Raw genomic sequence first — 16,363 nt, forward strand, 5'->3', positions numbered from 1 at the left:
TGATTTTCAGACACCCTGTTAACATTTGACTTTGAAAAGGTTGATTGTATACACACCTACAGTTCTTCCACTGGTACATTTCATTCCTGCTGCTCCTTCTAGTTATTACAAGTTTGGAAAAAGTGGGATGATTTAGAAGGAAAGCTGTTCTGTAGACACCTGCTTTTCAACCCACAGAAACGCTTAAAATGTGAGCGCTGAGTATGGAAATACTGAACGTCATATCTCAACTAAACAAACAGACAGCAAAAAACTACCTTGGCAGTTTACACTTGGGATAAATATGAAGTGAAGTGGAGTGCCAGAACATCACTTCAAGAGGTCATTTCCCCTCTCTCCTACATCCACTTCAAAGCTACATTCTTTCAGCAAACATATATATATATATATATATATATATATATATATATATATATTGCTGAACAGCTTAAAAAAATTCAATCAGAATAAGCTGCTCTTTAGAAAGGTGGTGGATGACAGTAATTGGAAAATACTGTCTGACTCATTTATTAAAGTGAAATTCAGAGTCAATTGATTTAATAACCATTAGAATATTCTATTAAGGATTTAATAGGTTGGCTCAGACCTATTTTTTATTAAGAGTTATAGGTAAGAAATAAGAAATTCTATGGAAGTTCTAGGCAACTGCTTCTACAGATTAAGCTAAAAATGCAGCTTGCAAACTAGTTATTCACCTGCAGCTGTGAGGCTAGGCAAGATGCAGTCGTCATCCCACCCCACCCCACCCCCGCTAAACCCAGTGGCTTCTGAGCAGTAACCATAAGGGAGAGATCCTCAAATATGGGCTCCTCATGTACCCAGTTGCCAAACGAGGGAAGAGGCTAATTTTTTTTAGCCTTATCACATATGTGGTGATGGAACAGTCCACTGAATGAGAAAGGCATTCACAAGAACTAGATCCACAGGAATTCCTTGCCAGAAAGCAAATAGCTCAAAGTCTCTTATATAAAATTAAGCTTTCTGGTTAGTGGGAAAGGAAAGAACCAGTGGGACTGTCCTGCTTTCCCCAACTCCACTGTCTACATTAGGCATGGGGGAAAGCTTACACATGTAGAGCTTTATACACATAGGATTCCTGATCATGTAGGGTTCTAGTTTCTGAGAATGCTGATGTGTGTAGGCTTCATATATCCACTCCTAACATCTGGGTGTTGAGTTTCGGGAAGCCACAGGTTGTCAAGGGCAGGACCAGCGGTCTTAACCTACTTCATGAGTATAACACATGAAGGGCTTATTTTATCATGAACATCATTGTGTGGTGAATTTGAAGAAGCTGACTATGTAACAAATAAGGTGTGCTTTACAGCTGGCACTATGTTATATTTTGCTTAAATATGTCCCATGCCATGGTGTCTTCTGAGGTAGGGGTATCTAGTTTGGGATCTCTCAAAATACAACAGTTTGGACCTCAAAAGAATTGTAAACTTGTCCCAGCTAGTACATACATTGCTTTTTATGGAGAAAGTGGTTCCCCATAATTTAATGGGACTAACTCTCACGAAAGTGTGCACAGGATTGCCGTCTTAAAGTAGTAGAGAAGCGCATCATGGCTGCTTCTTTCCGGTCCTGCTCTGCCATTTTGTAAGTCACTCATTTCTTCTTTTCAAATGGGAGAGTGAACAGTACCAGGATCGTTATACACATCCTGCAGCAAAGCTATCTCTCCCATCTGCTATTTGTTGATGGGACATTGCACCCTAGTCACTGGATGGGGCTCATGAAAATACCACACAAAGGATTAAATGTCGCTGAGGCATGTTGTGGCTGATCACACAGAAAGGGTCCCAAAGGTTTATCTTGCTGTTCACTGAGTCTGTCTATGAATGCCCTTGTTTAGTTAGATGAATACATCTGTGACAGAGGTGGGCAACCCCTTTCAACTCAATAACTAAACACAATTTTGAAGAAGCTCTCAATGGCCACATTTCAGTGGTGAGCAGGGCCATATGCAAAGGCATTGCACCAAAATACAAAAAAAATACCAGCATACTGTAGCTTAAAATTCTTACTGCCAGGAGGTAAGCCTTAGGAGAGGCATTTCAACGTTTTAGAAGGCGGAGGAAAATGCGTAAGAGCCAGGAAACTACCAAATAATTGGTGTTTTGGAGGAAAGGTGGAGGGGTTGGGGAAAAGGGGCATGGCCATCTGGTAATTCCAGTTGGTTGGAATGGGAGTCCAGGAAGGCGGGAACTGGCATTTCTGCCTGATGGTCCTCACCCTTTACCTGTAAGATAAGGCCTTGTCCTGCCGCAGCATCCCCTCTTTAACATAAGAACATAAGGAAGAGCCATGCTGGATCAGACCAAGGGTCCATCTAGTCCAGCACTCTGTTCACATAGTGGCCAACCAGCCGTCGGCCAGGGACCAACAAAGCAGGACATCTGTTGCTCAAACTCTGCTTTCTTCTTTCAACATGGGATTTTGTTCCTGAAGTTTTCTACCACTCCAAAGTGTTCACACTTACATCGAGTCATCACATACCCTATTCTGGCTTTCCCTCTTTACACTTATGAGGCACACAGAACCAGTATAGAAATTAACATTGCTTGAAGACTTCCAGAATATGATCATCATTCCTCCCTGTTTGCAATAGGTATCGGTCATTTACAATTTCTAAAGAATTAAAAATAATAATTCAGGGATATAGAATTAAGGAAATAGAGATGCTAAAACCTACAGCTGGGATTTTATGGAGGTAAATGTTTGCAATACTGTAAGAAATCTGCTATTGCAACAATGCAGAATAAAGTCTAAATAATATCTATTTCTGTCTTGTTGGACATTGTCCAACATGGTAATAACTACAAAGGAATACTGGCAAATTTTTACATTATTATTATTATTATTATTATTATTATTTATTTATATAGCACCATCAATGTACATGGTGCTGTACAGAGTAAAACAGTAAATAGCAAGACTCTTCTAGCTAAAGATGAGAAGAAAAGCCTTCTAAATGCAGAACAACCAAAAATAAAACAAAACAGATGTTTAATCCTGTTTGAATAACTCCACTTGAAAAAAAGCCCCTGCATGTAAAAAGCTAGCATATTAGGAAGAAGGCTATAAAATATTTAATGGACTATACAACTCTGGAATGCAGATCAGGGAATGCATATCTGGATGCTTCACAGTGTAAAGCCTGAAGGCAGCGTATCATGTGCATTTTCTGTACATTTCATTTAGCTCTGAGTGGGTTCTGAGAACATAGACATATGAAGCTGCGGCCATTTCTGACTGGGAGGGGCTTTCAGGCAAAGGTTTTTCCCAGTCCTATAGCATCTGGTATCTTAAGAGGGAAATTAGGTTTGCATTGCAAGGTTACATTATTCTATCCTAAAAATGATCTTGTCTTGCCCTCTGCTTTTTTATTAAAAAGTGTAACTGAAATGTTTAGTCTGAAGCTAAATTTCAAGCTTACAGAAACGGTTTGATTCCCACTACCCCCTCTTAACTTAAGTGGAATGGAGTGGCAGGTCTTACCTATCGGTTCCAGCAACGCTGGACGTATAGCAGATTGCCTTAGACAAATGCCTAGGGCAGCAATTTGTTGGAGGCAGCCATTCTGCTTCAGCAGCAGACGGGAATGGACTTTCCCACTGCACGGTTGCTAACACAGTGCATATATTTTGCAATTTTGGAATGACCGGAGACAAAAGGAAGGGATGCTATAAAGGGGGCAAGAAATAGCTGTGCAACAGGGAAGCAATGGGAAAGGGCAGGAGAAGATTCCAGTGGGCTCAAGCTGCATGTTATTACAGTACTGCAATCTACTGGCAGCCAAATGCTAGAACTCTTTGAGAACTGACGTGTGGGAGATAGTCATACTTTTGGGCAGGGAGTGGAGGAGGTGACCTTTATTCACTTCTAACTCTATGAATTCATCAAGAGGCAGCTGGCTGTGCAACCAGAGCAACAAGTGGGTTAAGAAAACTTTTCAGGCTCAACGAGCCAGAGCCAGGTGAGAGAGGGAGGGAGGGAGGGAGGGCCTGGGAACTCCCAAGATACATACTCTGTGTGGACATTGGATAATTGGCCAATGGTGACAAAGTATCTCCTTATTTGTCCCTGAGCTGCATACATTCCTTTATCTCAATGGCTACATGTTCCCAACAACCCATCAATGTGGAACTCCTTTCTGTATCTTACAAAATACTTGATCGATTGTCCTATTGGCAATTTTGCAAAAGTGAAATAATCAATCCTTTTCATTTGTCAGGTTCTAAAACAATAATAAAAATGAGAATATTGAAATATACCTGTCTTCTATGGCAAAACCCATTTTATATGAAATAAAAAACCAAAATACACCACTGCCAAATGTTTGATCCTGCACTCATCAAAGGTAATGGAACATTTTTGACTACAGATCCAGGTCCAATACAAATGCTCCCCATCCCAAAGTTGGTTCCCATGTCACATCAGTAATAGTTGTCCTTCTTTGTCACGTGGGCCATGTGTCCCAAATAAGGGGATACACTGGTGTGGGAAGTACCCTGCAATTCAGGAGAATCACGTAATGTTGAATTTCAAACACTACTACCGTGGCCTGAAAATCTTCCCTAGAGGAGTAGCAACCAATCATAAAGTCTGAACAACCAGGCCATAGTCCTTCCTTCCCCAACCTAGTACCTTCCAGATGTTTTGGACAACAACTCCCAGCATTCCTGATCATTGTCCAAGCTGGCTGATGGGATTCGAATTACAAAACATCTAGAGGGCGCTACTTTGGGGAAGGCTGCCATAATCAATGTAGGATCAGAGCTTAAATAGTACTCAAAATTATAGATTAGTTAAATTAGATGTGCATCTATACTGCAGGCAGTTATTATACTAGTTTAAATGCCATGACATCCCCAAGGCACTGTGGATGTTGTAGTTTTATGAGGAACTCAGAATTCTCTGTAAGAAATTATTCACCTCGCATATGGAAAGACTACAATTTCCAAGTTCCTTGGGGAGCAAGCCATGAAATGTTTTAAGTTTGTATAGACATCCCCTCAAGTTCCAGGTTTCTAATTGTGTGCTTGTATAACATTTCTCTCTCTGAAATAAAAGTTTCTTGAACCGCCCTTCAACAGCAAATTACATAAAGTTATAATAAAATGAGCAATTAAAAACTACATAATATAGATGTATGTTTCTGAAGGGAGAAGTGCTATTAATAAAAATTGCATTAACATTATGGAAAATGTATTTTAGTCAGAATCAAAAAGTTTTTGGCTATTTTAAAGCATTGGTTCTCTCAGTTTTGAAAGTATTTCTGTATTACTGTGTTGAGTGCATTTTTTTTTAGTGTTGGTCATGTTTCAAGAGATAGCTTTCTCTGTTGTTTGATGTTAAATACCTACTAGTATTTCCCACCCGTCTGGGACTTCTGGAACTGGTGGAAGTACTGGTATATCTACCATCGAGTTCTACACAAAAAAAACACAAATTGGTAAAATTGAAAAAGGATACTTCATGGATACTTCATGCAGCATAAACTACATGCTACCTGTTCTAAAGTCACGTCTACAGGGAAAACATCTTCTAACATTGAGACAAGTAGTCAGTCAATATGAATTCCACACTACAGTGGATCAGCCATACGAACGATGTACTATACACATCTCTTTCATCACATATTTTTTGTGCAGGATGTACGGCAAGTGTCAAAATAGTTCTCTGCAGAAGGAAAAATGGGAGGAAAGCAACCACACCAGGATATAAAGAATTACTTGCTACCTCAAATGTGTTATTTGCCTTTCAAAACATTATAAATTAGCAAAATTGCAAGGAGTCAAATTTCCCTAGGATTACTTAAACTAGAAACAGTCACAATATATGCAATGTGGTATGTTGATATACAAAGTCTGACATAAAGCTGTTTTGTTACATTGCCCTTTCCTTCTGCTACACATTTTGTCTGACATATAAAATAGATGGTTTAAACTAGTGATATTAATTAAAGCTTTCAGGCAGCATAGAGAACACCATTGGATGAAACACTAGTCTTAGGTTCTGCTTTTCATGTTGCCTGGAATGTAATGGTTGCTTTCTCCTCTGTGGCTGCTCCCATGTCATGCCAGGTAACATGTACCTTTTCCACTCACGTGGTTAAGGACAGGTCCTGTGGTTAGTACTATGCGTGTGACACCTGCTCCATTTGGAGTTTTGTCGCCAATGTGGCATGTAACACACAATCAGCCCTCACTATAGGGCCCTTTGAAGCAGGGGTGTGCGACTTGTAGCTCCCTAGAGGTTTCGCCCTACAACTCCCCTCATCCCTCACTCATTGGCTATGCTGACTAGGGCTGATGGGAGTTGTAGGCCAAAATATCTGGAGGGTCACAATATGCACACCCCTGCTTTAAAAGTTATCTTACCCCCATACGAGCAGCTTTTCTGTGACTCAGAAGGAAATCCTGAGTCAGCAACATGGGGAGGGGGCTGGTCATGTGAGTCTTTGTTACGGCTTCTGAATGCCCCTCCCCCTCTCAGAGGGCTGCTGGTGACACGGTCAGGATCTGTGCAAGCAGCTCCCAACAATATGGTTGGGTTATTTAAACATTACCCCAGTTACACATGTAACTGTTATCCGGAGTAGCTTAGAGGTAGTAGCTGCTCCCTCTGCTGCCACAGAGAGAGCAACAAGCCTGTCACTCTAGTAACATGTAACCGGTGTCTTTATCATTGCCCTCTATCCAGCGGTTATCACTTTATAGCTAGTATAAGCAAATGATGATACTTAAGCCGGTGTGGCATGAATTGGTTATTGTGCATGTAGGTAAAGTAGATTTTGAGGTGTACCAAGTAGATGCACAGAAAATTATCCTACTCTCTGCATGTAAAAATAGGAAGAAGAAAAAAGTACAAGAATCAAAGGTGCCACATCTCCTTCAAGGTTACACCTAAATCTGGGCTTGAAACAAAGATCACTTCTGTTGTTTGTTTGAGGATTTCAGCTGCATATCAAAGTGATGTCACTGTTTCCATAACTAAATATCAAATTAAATGTAATTTTTGTTCTAATGTGAGGAAACGTCCATTGCTTGACCCCGGAAAGATATTTTGTTGCAATCCACAAATTACTCGCTTGAGAAAACGCAGAGAGTAACCTTATTTAAATAACCCATAGACGCTTCTTGAAAGGAGGCTCCATTGATTTCAGTAAGATATACTTCAAAAATGTTTAAGACTAAGGTGTAAATCTGTTGATAAGCAATCACAGCACCAAACAGGTCACTTTACTTTGACTAAACCAGCATAGTACTTCTGACATGAATGAGATTATGCAAGTTTAAATCCGACAACTTCAGTTTGAATGGCTTACAGATTGGTGAAGCTGTCTCTGTTTTCGCTAACACTCAATTAATGGCTTTTTGCATTAATCACTATGGTTTGGATCCTAACTGCCTCTGCCTTCCTTTGCAGGCCCCTTTGCTCCCTGAAAAGCCACTGACTTTTTGGAACTAAATGGCTTGTGGCACTCAGGGCTACAGTAGGAAGAAGGAAATCACTGAAAATTGAGGAACATGCTGCTTGCACGTTATCTCCTTTGGGTCCCAGATCACATAGTTTAAGTTCATTTCTAACATCTAAAATAAACTCTGGAGTTGACACCCAGAAAGCCTAGGAAGAGGGAAGAAAACCATGGGATATCCAAGTTGACAAAATAGGGGTGGACTTCATTGTACATTATACATATATACTATAGCCCTCCCTGGACTATCCCTGCCTTCTGATGTCTTTTAATTGAGTCATCTGCAAAAGAACCCTGACACACCTGAGAAACTGCATGCACATAAGTGCGCTACATGACCGGGATGTCCATGCAACTGGGTGTCCCAGTCACATGGAGCCTTGCAGATGCAAGTAGGTGCTCATGCGTAGGGGTGCCTTTGAAGATAACTGCAGACAGAGGGCAAGACTCGCCCAGGGTGGCACCATCAGTACATTCCCACCTGCTTCACCCTGTGAGTGTCCTACACACAAGTAACATATGAATAGAACTCACCGAGCATAGAAGAGCATTGAGAATGTGGTGCTACGTGAACAGCCTGAAGTGGACCAAGCTCCAGTACTCTCACTGAGAGAGGGTTTCCCCAGAGGTGCCTTGCTCCCCCTCCTACAGTTGCATTACTTGGTGAAGATAAGAACATAAGCAAAATGCATGCCTCTGTGAACATTACCTTATGAATGAGTACATAACCACGGGCCTGTTCAGACAACACGCCAAGCCATGGTTAGGCTGCTAACCCTTTTGCAAGAAATGGTGAATGTCTTTAAAACATGGTTATGTATTTACCATATGGTTAGGTACAGTTCACACGACACGCTAAGTCATGGTTCATGCAACACTTTACATTCTTTTATGGCTTTAAGCCGTAATGTTTAGCTCAAAATGCTTAACACTGTGGCTTAGCATGTAATCTGAACAGGTTCAGTAACAGGGGACTGCAGGATGCTTCTACAACAGGTAGTACTGGCATATATTTTAGAAACACTTCACTGACTGACCGACCAACCAACCTGGACTTTTAAATGGTGTCAGGCAACTCCCTAAATGTTAGAGGTGAAAGGAAAACTGTCTTAATCTAAAAGAAACAAACAATCAAAGCTATGGCGGAGAGAGAATTGATTAGAATCAAAGAATAGTTTATATGTTATTTTGGGGGGATATCATGTCTGCTTTTTAGTTTTTCCAATAACAAACAGAAATAGGAAATCACTGGGCTCAACAAAAGCCCTTTACATTGAAATGCAGCCATAAAGTATCTCTATTACTCTTATCTTAGTACAGACAATGACTTTGCATGATCCTAACCCTCTGTTGCTGTTAAGCCTTGTTTTCCTATGTATTTTTTTCATTCTCTCACCACTCAGTATGACTTTTAGATTCTGTAATGCTGGTATTCATAATTTGATATTAGCTATACACAGGACAGATTTATTTAAATGAAGTTTTAATTTAAAAAAAATGTTTGTTTTTTTAAAATAAATAAATAAATCATAGATTTTTTTTATTCACCATGGATAACCCTGGATATACCCCATGTCATCTTTTTCATTAGATGTTTAGATTTCTGGTGTAATCCACTAGTCTGCTGTGCAATCTTTTTTTTCCCCAGTGGGGGTCTGCTCAAGATTCCCACACAAGTGGAAGGAATGTTTCTCAGCAGCACTAAGTGGGGATATATACCCTTTATCTAGAAGTAAAAAAGGCTATACATTGACCCAATGCACTCCTTTTTCACATAACTGTGTTGTATTCCTTTTTTGAGCTAATACATTTCAGTGCTTTATCGTTGTAACCTGCTGTTCTCTTTAATTGCTTATTGTTATTAATTATATAGTGGTAATGTTGTTGGCTGCTTGAACCATTTGGCTGTAAAAAATGCATTTATTATTATTACCACTGGAGCTGCAGTAAATTGCCAGGGTTCTGTCTAGAGATAAATGCTTTCGAATGTTCATCCAATCAAACTGGGATTTTCCTTTCCCCTTCTTCGTCTTCTTCGTCGTCTTCTTCCCCTGCCTCCCCTTTCCTTTCAGATCCCTTTTCACCTAAATATAGTTTTTCGAAGGATGCACTATGTTACTGGGGATTCGAAAATATTCACATTACATTTTGCGATGTCATTCTTTTTTCTTTTTGGGTGTCACTGGTCCTTTACCCATTCATGAGAAACAGCATTTAGGTAGGGCGCTTAGAGCAGGGTTTCAAAGCTAAATTGGCAAATTCTACTCTAGGCTCTGTCAATGGTAAATGCTGGGATGATAAACCTTCAAATGGTGTTGGTGTGACTTTGACAAGCACTACCACTGCAGCTCTTCCTACTGCTGCTATTACTTCTACTACAGTAGCTCCTTTGTAACATTTACCTTGTGCCAAATTTGTGCCACATGTTGTAGGAAATAAAATGGTTCTTACTTAAAGACAAGACAGACAAAGCAAGAGGGAAGGGAAAAGACTGTACGACAATGCTGGGCACTTCACCATATTTACCCATGGTGAGCTAACTCCCAAGGCAGGCTTCAATCAGCAACCAAACAGGCCCTATTTCTACACAAGGGCAACAGGCTGCTTTTATCTCATCCTGAATTATGAAACCATCTGCTGCTTAAGAGAAATAATTTTCTAATGGGCATGCAAGCAGTCATCCCCTTTCCATCTCCTATGGTCAGATTCATGACCCAGTATCATATGCTGTTCTTACCATAAATGTAGGCAACAGAATAGAGTATGTGGTTTTTTCCAGATGAGAAAATGCAACGAATTAACATTATTCACACATTCAACTCTGAAAAGGGAAATCCTAAAGCATGTAGGAGTAGCAATTTACCATTACTACTTGGGGGTGTAATATGTGAATGGAATGGAAATCCACCACATCATATGCAACCCACCAACGCTCCTCTCCTCACACTGCTGCCCTGTGGTAATACATGTCCTTTTCCACGAAAAGCCTTGGCAGACAAGATTTGGCTTGTGAGACCTACATGTCCCAATCCTACTTTAATGGTTACCTTAGGCTACAATATTCCCTTGTTTTATCATCATAAAAGAGCAAGTAGTAGTAAGCTCCTCCTCCTCTTCCCATTAATGTAAAATTCTTTCTAGCTGTACAATATTCAAGATACAACTGCAGTTAGAACTTATTTTAGAAGGATCAAATGGCAGAGACAAAGTGGAGAAGTAGAAAACTATTCCAATGCATTCAATATACATAATGACACCTCTTTGCAACTATTACAAATAATACCATTGCTCATTTTGTGCCTGCTTTTGCTCATTTCCTACATACATTCCACTTACAATACAAAACAACTTTCCTTTGCTACAACGGTGCTTTCACCAAAGTTGAAAAAGCGACATACTGTTTATCATGACAGGGTTACAATAATGAGTCCTCTTCCCTAAATTATGATAACTCAATTAGGAATGGAAATCATTGATGAAAGTGCACTCAAATACAAATATATCTGCCAATGTGGAAGACCAGGACAGCAAAAAGACAAATGAGGCATCTGTAAGCCAAGGAGTGTCATTTAATGAAAACCAATAATCAAAGTAGGTTGATCCTACAATTTATGGTGCCAGCTCTAGCAAAAAAGGAGGAGGAAGAAATGGTGAAACCATTCACTATTAAACATTATTGAGGCTATAATGAAGAATTATAAAAATTTCACCCATGATACATATTTGATTTTTCTCCTTTATGATGAAGTTCCATACAAGATCATTTACGCTGCTACTTAGAAATTTAAATACTGCATACATGTTAACTACCTAGGCAAAGTTTTATTAATTCCATTGTGACCCAACGGATAGAATATTAGAATAGAAAGAATGGTTCAAACATCAATTCCTACCTCAGCCATCCATTCTTTAGGTGACTTGAGAAAATTGCACTTTCACAGCCTCAGTTACTCCATCTTTAAAATGGGAATGGTAGTGACAGTATCTGACAGGCTTATATATTCACCTCCCATATATTGAGCCATTACATTGGTCCATCAAGCCCACTATTAACTATTCCAATTGACAGCAGCTCTCCAGGGTCTGACCCTGATCCATTTAACTGGAGAAGTGAGTTAAATATTTGGTAGGCCAAACCATCTGCTTCACCATTCACCTGTGGCCCCTGGATTTTTTGTTTTAAGTCTTAAATGTTAAAATCAAGAAAATTATGGTGTGGAAATAAAAGTATGTGGAAACATTTTTAAAACTGAAAACATGTACCTCTGCTGGACTTGGTTCTCTGGGCTGTCAGCTTTGAATCACAGACATTACTTTAAAACCGCCTAAGTGTCTCCATCAGAAATCTTGAAGCTAGCAAGTTTATGTACTTCCTGACAGCACTAGTCACGTTATGCTTACTTGTCAGTCTTTTTACAAACAGAGGGGGGAAATCACTATGTTGATGTAAAGCAGGCCGAATTCATTTCTCTGACCCTTCTTTTCCTTTATACAAGCAACAAAGCAAAAAAACCTAGAGATGTGAATAGGGATTTAATACTAGCCAATGGCATGGGAAGACAACAAAATAATATTACCCCCACTCATATTTTGAAAAGCAAGGTTATTTCAGAAGTTAAAAAAAAAGAAGGAAAGAAAAGGTGAAGGCATCAAGAGGAAGACATTACTGGCTTCACTGCCTATTCTGTCTGTTGGGGTTGTTAAAAGGTTGTTATGTACATTTCTGAAAAAAAATGTTAATTCTGTGATGCATACAACGCCCTGTAGTGTGTTTGTTCAATAAACAGATACTCACTCCCTTCTTTCTTCCTCCACGCCTTCACCGTAGGAGGACATTATTGGACTGAGGTGGAGAGATCCCATGTATATTTTAACGTGGAATCTCACTGACTCTCTAAGATAGACCTTGCTATAAAGGAAGTTCTATCTTGCAGACTCAGAGAAACACAGATCACCAGAAGCACTTGTTACCCTTTTCCTGCAATGAATGGAAGGAAAAGAAAATGGGAATGATCAAGTCCAAAGCCCAAAACTAATCTCACTACAGGAAGAATTCCTAGGGTCCAATAATGAGTAAACCAGATCATGGCATGCCGAATTCACAAAAGTAAAAGCAAAGCACAAACAATCCTTTTAACAGAAAAGGCTGAGATAGGAACACATGAAATAATTTATATGCACATGCAGCCTATTTAGTAAGAAGGATCACAAGTATAACTAATGTTGAACTAAAGATAATCTGGTGTTTTGTGATTTATCCTGGGAGGAACTGCCCTGTGTTGAGGCTTATGCTTGGTCAAAATATTTATTTTCATTTGTTGTTTGAATTGTGTGGTCCTTCAGTGACATTTAAATCTTTGAACTTCGCCAGCTTTCCTTACACCTATGTACTCTAGAAAATAACACACACACAGTCTGCATGACATATTTGGAGGCATGGAGGAAAGTTAAAGGCCTAAATCCCTATTGCCTTTCGGTAGGTATTTGGCACCTGAACGCCATTTGTGCTTTTCAAAGTCTCCCTCTCTGTTCTCCAATCATTTGGAGTTAAAAATAAAATAACCTTCCTTTCCCTTGCTCCTTGCTCTCTTCCCTTCCTCTCTCATACTCCCATATAAATAACAAGCCAGAAACCCTCCACTAGATTTGCTTGCATTAATTGATGTTTAAAAAGTCTGTTAAAAATAAAGCCCAGCAGTGACATTTTTCTTTGCTAAAGCACGAAAGCAGCACATTACAAACATTACAAAAAGCTCCCTTGGTAGGATGGTGAAGTTTCACTCTGGCAGTAAAATGCAAGCTACTGCATGTTCTTGGAATTATTATTTTTTATTTAAATGCTATGGGGCATCCATTGCAGTGCAGGTACATTGAATTTGCTGGGGTTAACCTAGAATTGCTTCACAAACCAAGTGTCCATGGTCAGAAGGAGCAGGAAAAAGGCAGTTTCTTAATAGTGTTTTTGCTTGATCAGCATTTTTTTGTGGATTTCTTGTGTGTGTGTATGACCTCAGGGATTGTGCACTGACAATAAATGGCCACATGAAGGTAATCTCTGGAACGAGAGGCTGAGAAAAGGCTGGAGAAAAAAAAGTGTTGTGGACAACTTGAATATCAAGATATGAGGCTGAGAAAAATAAAAGGTAGGTCCAGAGAAATGATCACTCACAGAAATGATCACACCTTTATAGTCAACATTAATTAATTAAAATGCTTCCAGACAGAGAACTCCTACCACTACTGATCAAAAGGCATTGTGCACTCATTCCATCTTTTAACAGATTTTTTTTCCAGGAAGAAGTGATGGGAAAACACAGGGGACCACATCATCTGAACCCCCATAACATTCCATAAGTGAGGTAGTGTGACTGCAGGATTAAAAACTCATCTGAAAGTACCCTTATTTAATCTGAAAGAATTAACAATCCCTGGTTCCACAATCACAGACACTAATACAATACTTAATCCACTTGTTAGTATGCAGTTTTGAGAGGATACTCACCTTTCTCTGACTATGATAGTATGGTGAGAACATCTTACTTCTTCACATAGCACATAATTAATTGATGGAATTCACTGCCACAAGATGTAATAATGGCCGATGGCAAACACCGGATTTGCTACTGTGAGTAAAAGGATGCTGGATTCAATGGACCACTCACCACAGTTAGTGACTAACCGTGCTGAGTGATCTGGGGGTATGCATCCACAGAGAACTTACAAAAATAACAAAAGGATTGGGTTTAAGCAATGAAGTAAATTGAATATACCTTTGACCCTAGGTGTTTACATGTTTTGACTTTTAATGTAGGGAACAATGATCTACAATGCCATGGATACATTTATGGCATGGGGAAGGGGATCACGATACAATCAGCAGATAGAGAAGGTTGATGGTGACGGAAAACTCCTTCCCATATTATCTGCTGTCTGCGAGGGGTATTTCAGGTGCATCTTTGTCCATAGTTCAAACCACAGATATTATACAGGGGCTGACAATGTTGAATGCTCCTGTTTTGGACCATTTCTCTACCTTCTATATATTCTTTCACTGTATACTGTGAACAAGGCTTTTAAATAATAAGTTGTTTCTTTTAAACAAACTTCCACAATTATTTTCAAAACTACATAAATATCTTATGTTTACATTGAAATCAATGGGGTTTACTTCACAACACTTCTCAGAACGGCTTCCGTTCTTGTGTACTGGATGCTGTGAAAATTCAGGAACATTTTCAGGCTGGTGGCCAAGTGTCCTATTTTACACAGGACAGTCCTCTGTGTTTTGGAGAGCTGGCGGAAGACAGTTCTCTATTTGAAGAGGTGTCCAGCCCAAGTTTAGTTTACAGTCATAAAGAGGGAGCACTGGGGATTTGAAGTTGCCCATCAACAGTTAGCAGCACCTGGAGAGCAGACTGAGCAGGCACACAAGTCACCTAGTAAGTCTTCTCTACTGTGGTGAGATGTATTGTATTTCCAGATAAACTATAATTATTTCTAAATTTGCACCTATACACATTAATTTGCATATGTAAATGTTATGCACATTGATGTCCCCTTTTAGGGGGGGGGCATGGCATATGTGGCAACCCTAAGCTAACAGGGTGGCCTTGAGCATGCCACTCCCTTTGAATCTAACCTACCTCATGGGGTTGTTGTGAGGTAAATGTTCTGAGCTTCTTGGAGTAATGACAGAATACAAATATTATATGAAACAAATTTAAACTCCAGCAGTCTGTCACTCCCTTGGGCCTCATTGGAGAGACAAACTGTGTTTTAAACTCCCTTGCGTTTAAAATGCAGTTTGATGTTTGGTCGGGGGCTGCTGAAGTGAAAATGGAATTATAACACACAGCTGCATATCCCCCTCAGACACAGATCCATTAATAATGCCCCCACCCCTGTGTCACTTCAATGTGGGAGTTGATGTTTTGGTTGAATTGGTACCTTAAAACAGGAGGTGGAGCCCCACCCTTACAAGCAAGTTGATGTCAATAGCATTGCTAGATTTGGCGCACTTTTTGGATTCCCTGCCTTGAGTCCAATCTGGAGCTGCAGACGGCAGTGCACAACCCACGAGACAATCACATTTTGGTACAACTATCAAAAGGAACAGAACATCCATACAATCAATGTGCATAAATATGCTTTTGCCTTTTTTAGTGTTTTTTTTTAAAGTCTTCTTGTAGGACTTATTCAGGCCTTCATCTAAATTCCATGCAATGTTCAAAATGTACTTACCAGAGTGCTTCTTCACTGAAAAGTTTGATGAGCAAAATCCATCAGAAGGGCTAATTTAATTTTGTCCTTTTGAGCCAAAAGTAAAGGTGCAATCCTATGCATGTTTAGATAGACAAAAGTCCTACAATTCCCAGCATGGCTGGCTTGAGGGATGCTGGGAGTTGTAGGACTTCTTTGTATCTAAACATGCATAAGATTGCGCTTTAAATGGCTAATGTTCTGCCTTTCCATGGCTACAGCATTCATACACAAAAACAGATCACAAGGGGCTGGATGATTTTTGGACAATCCTACAATTCAGTGTATTTAGGAAGAGAAATAGAAGAAAAACCTGAACTAATCATATCAGTAAGTAATTGCAGCATGCAAAACAGCACAGAAGTGAATTAATAATTCTGGAAGTAGCATGGGATAGGTTTCAGTAATATAGCTACTCATTCACGAGGAGCTTTATGTATTTGTGAATGATGTTAATGTCATGCAGAATGCAAAGACAACCTTTTAAAAATTGAATGTATATTCCAATCAATATAGGGATTTTTTTCCCCATTTGATTTACTAGTGTGGGAAAATCTGATTGTGGTTTTAACTGATTGCTGTGGCACCACAGAGGCAAATTGGTTTACTGTGGCATGA

General features: G+C 39.6%; 1 protein-coding gene across 4 annotated transcripts in view; it reads right to left on the minus strand.

The window, feature by feature from the left end:
- The window catches only part of ZNF521 (zinc finger protein 521), a 332,567-nt gene that overhangs the window by 51,174 nt on the left and 265,030 nt on the right, over positions 1–16,363 (minus strand). For 2 of the 4 annotated variants that reach the window (XM_063130653.1, XM_063130650.1), the window contains one exon: positions 5,373–5,438. The exons of the other annotated variants lie outside the window; for them this stretch is intronic. In XM_063130653.1, the coding sequence (XP_062986723.1) occupies positions 5,373–5,438 (66 nt within the window). The remainder of the gene's footprint in view (positions 1–5,372; positions 5,439–16,363) is intronic. 4 annotated transcript variants of the gene reach the window in all.

This window comes from Elgaria multicarinata, chromosome 7 (genome assembly GCF_023053635.1).
Source record: "Elgaria multicarinata webbii isolate HBS135686 ecotype San Diego chromosome 7, rElgMul1.1.pri, whole genome shotgun sequence".
NCBI classification, from domain to species: Eukaryota; Metazoa; Chordata; class Lepidosauria; order Squamata; family Anguidae; genus Elgaria; species Elgaria multicarinata.